Here is a 12,177-nt window from a genome sequence, read left to right on the forward strand (position 1 = left end):
CTGCGCATGCTCCGAAACGTGTTACTGCCCCCATCCCCTGTCACAATCGACGTTGCGCTTCATGCCTCATTTTGGATACACAGCCACCTCTGCTCAGACTTCCTGACAGACCGCGCTGCCGCTGGACGGCTAGATGTCCCATCCTTTACATCAGGAATATCGGTTACCACATGATGAGCCTTTTAAACTTTTAATCTTGTAAGTGCATTTTACTATTTGTGAATTATTAAATCACAAATAGTAACAATTACACTTAGAGGCGCCTTCCTTCTTTTTACGTTAATTTGCATTAGAGCTTTGCCTCCACTCTATGAAGAGCTGCCTCAGTGTCATTGCTTTCATCCATCTGCCACATCTTTCCCATAAGCCACAGAGGTTGGTTTCTAGCAGGAGTGCCCTATGGAACACATACATAAAAGCCTCAGATGTCACTAAAGTGGAACCTAAGGGGTGCACTTCAATTTTGAAAGTGCTTTACGATCCTGCAACATGGTTTATCCTCAAGATGGAGACCTAATGTATATGTTTCTATCACTTCTTATATCACCACTAGATAATATAATTGAAATCCATATCCAAACTGCAATATGTCATTAAGTCAATCCTTAATAGTGTCTCCACAAAAAAAAGGGTCTCCACAGATAGCAGCTAACCGGTCAAAAGTATAATCCCCCAGATCACGACTGATTTTCCTCCAGTTTAGCAGCATTAAAGTGGCACCCATGCCCATAGTTCAGGAACATATGCAGCAAAATCAAGATGTGTAGGCTGAAGTTTCTAACTGTTTCTAACTGCTAAAATCAGAACCTTTAGCCTTTTAGTTTTTGGGATGTAATGTCTGGCAAAGTGGCAGGGCCCCTAAGAAATCAAATTTAAAAATTAAGCAATGTCAACTATGAAGTATACATCCCAGAAAGAGAATGGACCTTTAAATATACCATGTTAACCTAATAACACCTTGGAAGGATTGTGAGGCTCTTTCTGCAGAAAGCAACCCTAAAGTATAACCACTGAAGCGTGTCCTATAAGTTAGGAGGTTAGAGACCCTGTCAGATACTCCAAATTAGGAGGTGAGTGAGTTCTTGCAGGAAAATTATTATTATTACACAGTATTTATATAGCACCAACAGTTCGCTCAGCGCTGTACATTACAATGGGAGACCATACACGAGATAGTACAGTAACAATACAATGCGATACACGAGGGGTTCGAGAGCCCTGCTCCTTGGAGTTTACAATCTAGGAGGGAGGGGATAGTGGTAAGGGAGGGATAGCTGTGGGGGATGGAGTGGTAGGAAGAGTGGAGGAGATCGGCAATTAGCTGAGGGCGGGGTAGGCTTCCCTGAAGAGGTGGGTTTTCAGGGTGCGCCTAAAGGAGAGGAGAGTAGGTGAAAGTCTGATGGATTGGGGTAGGGAGTTCCAGAGGATGGGGGAAGCCCTGGAGAAGTCCTGGAGGTGGGCATGGGAGGAGGAGACCAGGGAACTAGAGAGAAGGAGGTCTTGTGAGGAGCGGAGAGTACGTTTTGGGTGGTATTTGGATATCAGGTCGGTGATGTAGTTTGGGGCAGTGTTATGGACAGCTTTGTATGTCAGTGTTTAGCATTTTGAATTTGATCCGTTGGGCAATCGGAAGCCAGTGGAGGGATTGGCAGAGGGGGGTGGCAGATACGGAGCGGTTGGTAAGGTGGATGAGTCTGGCCGCAGTATTCAGGATCGACTGAAGCGGGGATAGCCTGTGAGAAGCGTTTCAGAAATACCTGGCCAAAGTAATGTATCTTACCATGACATTGTGCCCTTTGTCAAAGTAAAGTTAAGACTTAAGTGTTACTAAACCCAGGACCACTCTGTCTGGTCTCCCACAGTACACACTACATGGAAATGAAATTATTTTAGTAAATATAAACTGCTAAATACCTTTTCTGATCAGCAGTTAGAGCAGTCTTGTGACTTTCAGTGTACAGCAGAGCACATGTTAAAGCTTGTAAGAGAAGTTTTCTTTCTGCTCTCGGAGGATGAAAAACCCCTAACCTCTGTCTGAACAGTGCTGATTGACCCTGTGCTGATCTCATGCACTCTCCCAAGAAAAAAAAAACTCTCTGGGAATAAACACTAAGCTGAGCATGTGCAAAGTGTCTCCACACAATATGTCTTATCAGGAGATAAGAGGGAGACACTGGAAGAAGGGAGGATCAATTAAGTCAGGATCAAACAGAATGTTTGTTTAAACAATGCAGAGGATTAACCCGTTGGGTTCCACAGTGTGTATAACAAGCATGATTTACTGCATATACAGACTGATTTTACTGTTATGGGTTTATTAACACTTTAATCAGATACCAGATACTCAGAAAAGCTATTTCAGAGGAGGGACAGAAAATGTTGGCTCTTGTGGTCAGAGGAGTCTAACAGTGAATAATCAAGTTCTCGAGTGCTTATTCCTAAGCCAGATGGTAGCCTGAGGTTAAAAACAACCCCTACCTACCTCCCAGTGTCAGAGTAAGTAATTTCTATAATTTTGTTACTGATAACAAGAACATTTTGATTCCTTGCATCCTGGAACAATAGACCTCCCAGCAACAATAAATCCATCCCAGCAACAACAAATCTTCCAGCATAATTTAATTCAGTCATGACTGCATGTGGCTTTTTTTTTCTTGCAACCCTCCCATACAAGCCACATTTGTGGAGAATTTGTGATATTGATGTCACATGCACACAATGACCACTCTTTGTCATAAATTCCTGCAACTGCTTCAGAGTTGCTGTAAGCCTCTTGGTAGCCTCTCTAACCTAGGTAGAGTCTGTGTTGTACCAAATATCTTCCATTTCTTAATAATAGACTTCACTGTGCTTCTAGGCATTGATCACGCCTTTGAAATTTTTTTTGTATCTGTCTCCTGACTTGTGCCTGCCCACAACTCTATCCCAGAGATCTTTTGACAGTGCCTTGCCACCCACAGTTGATTGCTTCACTACCAGGGACAAGAAATTCTGAAGGAAAGCTCATTTCATGTTGAACTAATCAAAATGAGCACAACTGATCACAGTTGAAAGTCAAATGGATTTGTGTGCCATTGAGAAGGTGATTAGGTATACCTGATTGAGTTTACAAGTCATTTTTAGGAGGGGTGATCCCTTTTCCAACTTGGTGATTCTGTTTTTTAATGTTTTAGATTTCTTTTTTCAGACATGTTAGTGTTATATCTTTCACTTGGATGTTATAAGTTGCACTGAGTAAATACAGCTGGGTAAAACAAAAACTGTGTCTGTCTTCATTTCAGGCTGCAATGCAACAATATGTGATTATTTTAAAGGGGGTGATTGTGTTCTCTACCTACTGTATATAGAAATGTCAGGTTTTGTGATGTAAAAAAAATCAGACCAGATAAATTACTTCTGAATTATTTCCACATCTTTAATTTGACCTATAATAGATACAATTCAATTTAGAAAAACACCTGAAGTGGAGGGGGGGGGGGGATATTATAATTATGGATCACATTCAAACTGATTTTAAATAGCAATCCATACACACCTGCCATCAATGAAAGTGACTATGCTTAAGACCATAGGGGTCCAGTCCATAAGGGTGAATGGAGGGCCCAATCAGGTCTGCCTGAAAAACGGGCCCTTTTGCTTGCAGCAAACATTAAAGCGTATCTCCGCTTTTAAGAAAAAAAAAAACTTTCCCCTTTGGATGATCTATTTATATTGCAGGGATTGTTAACAAACCTTGTTGCAGAATCCTACCTTTTGTTATTCTGAAGAAATAACTGTTTGTCCATGTCCAAACTGATTGTAAATGGCACTGATTTTGTGATTATCAATCACCTCCTACACTTGCAGAGTGGCAGAGTTTGTATCCAGACATGATTGCATTACATTTTTTGTATCAGGGGATTCCCTAAATTGTAGATTTCTGGGAAAATCAGTAAGCCAATCACACAAGTGGTAAATTACATTTCTGGTGGGCATGTCCATATGAAACTATTATCATTTTTTTTCAAACATATAGCGTTATCTTCTGGTGATATTTAATCATCACTGTATTAATTTTTTGCTATATAAATAAAAAAACGAAAATTTCAGGGAAAAAAAAAGCAAAAACATTTTTTGCTTAGTTTTTGTTATAAAATTTTACAAATAAATAATCCTTATTCATGAATTTAGTTTTATGAACTAGTGTGGGGAAGTCAATCTAATCAAGGAAGGAAAGACTGATAGTATAGATGGAATCTACTATTGATGCAGTCTGGGGACTGCAGTAGCATCCCATCAGCTTCTCAAACCCCACCAAAAAGGCTTAAGGAGAACTGTCCCTTAGCCAACCAGGCCAACAGTTTTCCATTTTTGTTACCAAACGCAAACACTCTCTGGGCTGTATGAAGCATAGACTTCTGAGTCAACTCAGCTCGAAGCAGTGAAACTTCCTGCAGGGCAGCTTCCACACCTCATAACTGGTTTGATCAAGGTTAGCCACATATGCGGCCGCCTTCTCTCAGAGGTCCTCCTCCAACTCCTCAAGAGATTGTTTTGAGGCCCTCCGGGTGGCAGCAATGTGTGAAATCCCTCAAGCATAGCATTCTGGATTTTCTGATCCATGACCTAATATCTGGACAGCCTCCACATCGCCTTACCACCTAACAGGCCCAATGATCGTGTGACCAACAGAGGAGCATGGTCTGAGATGCCTCTTATGAGAATAGTAATCACACTGCAATGCAAACTGTTTGGTCTATGTGGCAGAGTGTCCAAAAGGAAGAGGAATGACAGGTAAACTCCCTAATGGAGGGGTGAAAGTGACGCCAAGCAGCCTTCAGACTGAATGTAAACTCCCACTGTGCCAATCCAGGGGACCAATGGGAACTGGGGTGGAGTCTGTCCAGATCCGGGTACAAACTCAGATTTTAGTCCCCCAACAAAAGCACATCATTCCCATAGTGAAGTGTCATCTGCATATACATATACTGTGTATACAGTAGTGCTGTGTCAACTGGGGGTGGTAAAAACAAACCCAGGAGTACATAAATCATATTGGCAATTGAGATATGCAGTATCAAGTATTGACCCCCCCCGGGATCAGTTTTAATGTCCAGAAGCTGAAACGGAAGCGACCTGTCCACCAAAACACTCACCCCTCTGGAGTAACTGGAGTATGTTGCATGGTAATGGGATCCCACCCAGGCTCTTTTGAGACCAAGTATACGAGACCCCAAAAGATGAGTCTCCTGTAAAATATTGAGAATATTTCCAGAAGTTGAAAACCAGGAACCTGTTAATGGTGTAAAATGGAGTTTAGACCCCATACATTCCATGAAACAATAGGGCACTTAGCCATCTTGACTATAGGAAGTAGGAGAAATAAGAGAGAGTGTACTCTAGAACTCTGTGGCTGGAGGGTGAAGGCGGGCCTGGCACTAAGGGCAGGCCAGCCCCACCCACAGCTCCCTGCACAACCTAACACCACCAACAACTGGAACCCCCCCACCCCACCCAGCATGTTCCACAAACAAGCTCAATGGCAACAAGAACCGGGAATCGTGTAACCAGAGTTTTGACCCACAGCACTCCACCACTCCTCACTGGGGATCACATGGGCAAAGTAATCTTACAGTCAACATAAGAGTCCCATTCAGAGATGCTAGAGTAAAGTCACAGTGCTAGGCAATTTTGCACCTGGGTAAATTCGGGGGTGCTAACTTGGAAGTCTGTAGCAAAAATAAATAATAAATGCCGCCAGGGAGGAAAAGCGTAAAGTCAAAATGACCTGGCATCCAGTATAATGAAGGAGGCACTGTTCTCTCTTCACAGAAGGTGTCCCCAGCCTCCATGTACAGCAAAGCAAGGCATAGGTCTCCAGTAGGCAACATAAAACAGTCACCAGTATCAAACACTGAGGTAACTTGGAGTCAGCACCAAAAACATAGTCAACCCTGCAAAGGCAGGGATTCCAGCCAGACCGCAGCATCTTTAGGAGTGGTGAAGAAGCAGGCTGTCTCACCATCAATCACCCGGAGTTTAGCAGGGAATAGCACACTGTACTTAAGACCTTTAGCTTGCAGGGCCTCGTCAGAGTCTAAAGACTTCTGGATTTCCACCGTATAGTCCGGGAACAGCATCAGATGATCATTGAGGTAGGAAAGCTCCCCGGCCCCTCAGGTGGACGTAATAATTTAATATCGGTCCCTGGAGTTTAGAAGTCACAGAATGAAGGTGTGAGATGGGGCCCCCTGTGGGCGCAGTTGTGGTGGCTTACGATGGGCCTTCTCCACTGCAAAGTATGGTGAAAGATGGGTAACAGGAAACGGAGCAACTCACCCTCTGCTTCTTCTGGCAGGTCAAAAATACGGAGGTTATTTCTCCAGCGGTTTTCAGTATCTTCAGCGTGGTGTTCAAGTACGCTTACCTTAGACTGCAAGGTAAAGCTCACTACAGTGTGCTCCACCGCTGTGTCCTCCACGTAGCCAATCTGCAGTTCTGCAGTGGTTAGTCTGGAGCAGATTTTATTTGCTTCTTCTATAAACGGAGGTGCGCATACCCACGCACCAAGGCCAGTGGAAACAAGTTGATCACCTAATTGATCGATTGATTATCTATTGATAGATAGGATTTTTATGAACAAAAATTGGGGATGTTGTATTCAAATTTTCCTAAAGAGAGAGATCAAGTACATATTGTCTCCTATATTCCTCAAAAATATGTATGTCGATGACTACCTAAAATAACAAATATCAGGGATCACAAGATTGCAAAAATATGTCAAATATAATAAGGGACTGCTCCAAAGTGTCTATATCTTCATCATGGTATACTATATATCCATGAGAGATATAAAATTCTCATCCCCTTAAATTACTCATTATAGATAACAATCAAAAGTAGCAAAGTTGGATGTGATTTGTTTACCTATTGACATTTATTCACCGCCACAGTTTGACAATGCTGTCTTATCATACAACCATTTCTTAAACCACTGCATGCATGTACATCTGCGTCCACTCTTGGAAGAGGCTATTTGCCCAGTTAGTCCCTGACTAGAGACTACAGCTAACAACTATCTTTAAAAGGGAGGGGGGATTGGCTTTCTAGCTCTGAATATTGTGACAACAGATCCACCCGGATCCATGGAATTCTTCGCATATGCCTGTTTCCCCCTTTCTATAAGAAGGAATGTAACTATGGTACTATGGTGATGTGGTATAAATGGGTTATGTCAAAGAAGGTGTGCCCTTTGAAACAAGTTACCAACTCCTCCCTGCCCTCCCTCTTCTCCATTCCTACAAAGTACAGAAATCCATGAGTCAGTGTTAGCGGTGTCGGCCATTAGCTGGGTTTGACAGCTGTCAAATTCAGTCCCTCAATATGCCGGCTGAGGGATTCAGAATGGTCTGTGCCTTGCAGGTGGGGAGGATTACTGCCCTTTTGTGGCACTGCGGTTTTTGGTCAGGCATTTTCCCCCACAGGTAGTACCCAGGTGCTGGGATTGCAGGGGATTTCCATGGAGGGCTGTCTGGATGATCTTGTTCTTTGGGTGGAATCTTTTTTTCTTCTCTTAAGGATGATCAGGTGATCACAGATGGCATGCTGCTGGATCCTGCATTTCTAGAAGTCTTCTCTGATTCCCAACTTTTCGGTTGGTGTATCTGGGCCTGATTCTGGTCTTGATGCAGGCCAGGTGTTGGGTCTCATGGTTTCCACCTTAGAGGCGGTTTTGTATGTGCGGTTCCTTGCTCAAGTTTTGCAGAAAGAAATACTGACCAAATGGGACAAATGTCAGTTCATTGTTGCACAGACATATTCGTGCGGGACAGTCTGTCAGGCTCTCCCCAATCTGATGGCTCTGGTATCTATTTTTTATGGCCTATTTCCACAAGTCGGACTTCCTCTTTCTGCTTTCTGATGGGTCGCATACTGGTTTGGCAGCTTCCTCTACCACAATTTTGCATTTGATCTGACAGACTCTTGTTCAAGCCTATGCCGTTAGTGGTCAGGCTTCCTGTCACAGCACACTCCACTTGGGAGATTAGTGCGCCTCAGACTTTTCAGCATTAGGCAGCATATCTGGGGTTGCGCATTTGCTTCCTGGTTGTCTGTCCATACCTTTTCCAAGCTTCAAGCTTTGGGTTGGCTGTCGTTTGTTGTGTCTTTTTTAGCTGCAAGGTTTTGCAGGCGGCAGTTTGGGGTTCTGGTTCCCTTCCAGGGGATTTCTTTGGATTGCATGTTTGGCCTCTGGTCTCCCATCCCTCATTTGTTACTGCTTTGTGACATCTTTGTGATGAAGATTTTTATTAAGCTGTGAACTTAAAGAAAATTAGATTTTCTTTTATCTCTACTCAATATAACATCCTTTTTCTCTGAGTTCATTGAAGGATATAACTCCCATCCCTCTGATATTGTTTATGTACTGCTTTGTGACTAATTGACCTGCTTGTATTGCAGGGTTTGGCCACTGGTAAGGGCTGCCCATAGGCAGTGCTGTGTTTTTGTGTTTTTTTGTTTTGTTTTTTTTTCCTGTCTAGTGTTCTACTCCTAAAGGTGGTGCTATAACCCCACAGTCAAGATCCTTTCTAAACTGTGTCCTTCAATGCACTGCATTTTCTGACAATGTGCAACTGTTGTTACTACTTGTGTTTTTAAAATTTAAAAGTTTGTGTGTGTGTGTAGGCAGTATTTATATGTTCTTTGATGGTTTTTTCCCTTGAATCAGCACTGTACAATACAAAATTGGCTGAAATTTTCCAGTGTGCCTATTTGCAATTATTCATACTAAATACTGTATATTAGATTATCATCCAGCTACATTGCAATCATTCGTATGCTGCAAAAACTTGTTTTTGGAACTCTTGTGTTTAAAACTATTTCACATACTAAATGTGTTTCTAATATTTTCTTTCTTTCGCAGCAAAATTGTGAAAATACAGCAAACATTAATACGCATGTTGTCCTCCAGAGTGATGACGTCTATTATGTGGATTTACTGAAAATGAAACTGGAGCAGTCCAGGTCTGTAGTCTTTTAAAGTGTATGCATTCTTTGAACTCCTACTTGGAAAACAACTTGCAAAAAAATAAATGTAGCTTATTCTGCAGTATGTCTAAGACATTTGAGATAAAAGTTGTATGTTCATAAGACAATGATATGACCTTAAAAAGAAGAAAAAACACACAATGGCACATTTATAAAGCATAACGCTGTGCTGTACAAATGTGCCCTTAAATTAATAGGGAAAGCATTTGCTGGGGGAGGAAGAGCCCAGTGGCATAACCTATCAAACTGACAAGCCTAATCATGAATATTGGTTGCAGCTTTATGCCAACAACACTCTGAGGGACGCATCCGTTTCTACAGCTTGGTGTGCATTTTATGAATGGTACGTAAAATGCAGGTATGGTGTGGAGTAAACACTGCTGGATTCAGCTAAAAGCAGATGGTAATATTATCTCTCTTATAAATGGGCACATACCGTATTTTTTGCTCCATAAGACGCACTTTTTTCCCCACAAAAAAGGGGGGAAAATGTCAGTGCGTCTTATGGAGCGACTGTAAAGCGGCCGGTCCGGTATTTTCGCCGCCACCATGTCAATACCGGGCCGGCCGCTCAGCTGTTATCTGCGGCAGGAACTCACCTGTTCCTAGGTCCAACGCTGTAGTCTTCCTGTGCTGGCTTCTTCCAGCCCCGGCATCTGTGACAGCCAGGTGCCCACTGCGCTTTGTGAATAGTGCGGTGTCTTCTGGGACACATGACAGGTCCCAAAACACGTCGGGCCATTCACAAACCGCAGCGCTTCTCGCGCATGCGCAGTGTCCCCTGTACTGTGTCCGCAGTCTCTGGTCCATCTCCTGTACTGTGTCCGCAGTCTCTGGTCCATCTCCGGTACTGTGTCCGCAGTGTCTGGTCCATCTCCGGTACTGTGTCCGCAGTGTCTGGTCCATCTCCGGTACTGTGTCCGCAGTGTCTGGTCCATCTCCGGTACTGTGTCCGCAGTGTATGGTCCATCTCCTGTACTGTGTCCGCAGTGTCTGGTCCATCTCCTGTACTGTGTCCGCAGTGTCTGGTCCATCTCCTGTACTGTGTCCGCAGTGTCTGGTCCATCTCCTGTACTGTGTCCGCAGTGTCTGGTCCATCTCCTGTACTGTGTCCGCAGTGTCTGGTCCATCTCCTGTACTGTGTCCGCAGTGTCTGGTCCATCTCCTGTACTGTGTCCGCAGTGTCTGGTCCATCTCCTGTACTGTGTCCGCAGTGTCTGGTCCATCCCCTGTACTGTGTCCGCAGTGTCTGGTCCATCTCCTGTACTGTGTCCGCAGTGTCTGGTCCATCTCCTGTACTGTGTCCGCAGTGTCTGGTCCATCTCCTGTACTGTGTCCGCAGTGTCTGGTCCATCTCCTGTACTGTGTCCGCAGTGTCTGGTCCATCTCCTGTACTGTGTCCGCAGTGTCTGGTCCATCTCCTGTACTGTGTCCGCAGTGTCTGGTCCATCTCCTGTACTGTGTCCGCAGTGTCTGGTCCATCTCCTGTACTGTGTCCGCAGTGTCTGGTCCATCTCCTGTACTGTGTCCGCAGTGTCTGGTCCATCTCCTGTACTGTGTCCGCAGTGTCTGGTCCATCTCCTGTACTGTGTCCGCAGTGTCTGGTCCATCTCCTGTACTGTGTCCGCAGTGTCTGGTCCATCTCCTGTACTGTGTCAGCAGTGTCTGTTCACTTCCTGTACTATGTCTGCAGTCCATTGGTTCAGAATATTTTTTTTTCTTGTTTTTCTCCTCTAAAACCTAGGCGAGTCTTATGGTCAGGTGCGTCTTATGGAGTGAAAAATACGGTACTCTAAATTGGTGTACTCATTGTCAAAATAGCCATACGAATGCATGTTTATATCCTGCATGAACATGACCAAAATGTAACTTGACAGTAAATTAGTTTATGTTAAAATAATTTTTTTTTTTTTCTTGCAGTAAAGAGATGGAGAAGTTGAAGGATGAATTATCCCTGCAAAGAATGAAAGCATTAGCAGAAAGCCAACGTGTGTTAGAACTTGAACGGAAGCTATTTACAAATGACAGGCATCTTAAGCTTTCCAAGAGTGAAAACATGAAACTACGTGTCAGCTTGGATGAACTGAAAATGAAATACGAACCTGATGGTACTATAATTTAGTCTGTTAACTCTGTATCAGGCTGTATAGTTGAATAGTTTGTGTCTTGCTATGCCTTGTCAATATATATTTTCTATATTTGGTCCTCCTCTCCTCAACAGGGAGGGGAAGGAGAAGTCATACAGCTTCATTGGTGATAGGAGGGTTTGCAAATCTTATTTACTATACCTGTGGATTGACAGTTATGACAATTTTCTGTAGTGTGCCCTGAATAAGTGGGAAATAATACGCAACTAGTAGCTCCTCTTGTCACTGGTTTTAATCTACCACTATTGCTCTATTGTATTTCCCTGTATTGTAAAGCCAGATGAGGGCTGGCCGCACCTGGTAACCTTCATAGCTTGTTGTGTTTCATATAACAGGGTGTCCAAATATTGAGGGCTTCATAGATGCTTTAAAAAGAATCCAAAATAAGATGTAGACTCTGCACTCTAGGAGTACTCCAGGAACCTTAGATTCCAGGGGCTTTCATACGCAAATGAGAGCCAGCTTTTATTGTTGCCAACTTTTTCTCCTGTATGTAGTGACGTGAGGAAGCAGTTTTTGTTTTTTTTTTATTTTGTTATTGTGGCAGTTTAATCCGTGCCAGGGCTCCTGACATCGATCCTAAGGATTGACTTTAGGATTCATATGCTCCAATCTTGCTCGACTGTGCTAAAGTTGTCAATCTATGTACCCATGATGTAAAATATTAGGCAAGAAATATTACTCTTGCTTTAATATCAAGGTTTCCAGTCTGTCATGTTGATTCTATGATTTTGCTTGCTTCATACACATTCTGGGTAAGTGCACTGGAAAATTATAAAAGTCTTCTGACAAGCATGCAATCGGCAGAACTAGCATTCTAGAAGATCATCAGTGGCGGCTCACTGTATCTCATGACTAGCTTCTTCTTAAAGTGAAACGTAAGACTCCAGATGAATCTCATTTAAAAAAAAAACAGGCTTTTTTTTGGCAAATGTTGTTTTAAACTGCAAAGCAAATTGTGGTAAGTGTCTATCCAAGATTCATGGCACTTGCCATAAAGTTT

At 43.1% G+C, this 12,177-nt stretch overlaps 1 protein-coding gene across 2 annotated transcripts in view; it reads left to right on the forward strand.

Moving 5' to 3' along the window:
* Nucleotides 1-12,177, forward strand: part of SPDL1 (spindle apparatus coiled-coil protein 1) — a 143,519-nt gene that overhangs the window by 115,778 nt on the left and 15,564 nt on the right. For both annotated transcript variants that reach the window (XM_089654396.1, XM_089654397.1), the window contains exons 9-10: nucleotides 8,903-9,003; nucleotides 10,948-11,135. In XM_089654396.1, coding sequence (XP_089510522.1) covers nucleotides 8,903-9,003; nucleotides 10,948-11,135 — 289 coding nt within the window. The remainder of the gene's footprint in view (nucleotides 1-8,902; nucleotides 9,004-10,947; nucleotides 11,136-12,177) is intronic.

This window comes from Staurois parvus, unplaced genomic scaffold (genome assembly GCF_062004578.1).
Source record: "Staurois parvus isolate SC_StPar_1 unplaced genomic scaffold, SC_StPar_1.0 ptg000763l, whole genome shotgun sequence".
In the NCBI taxonomy this organism is placed as follows: Eukaryota; Metazoa; Chordata; class Amphibia; order Anura; family Ranidae; genus Staurois; species Staurois parvus.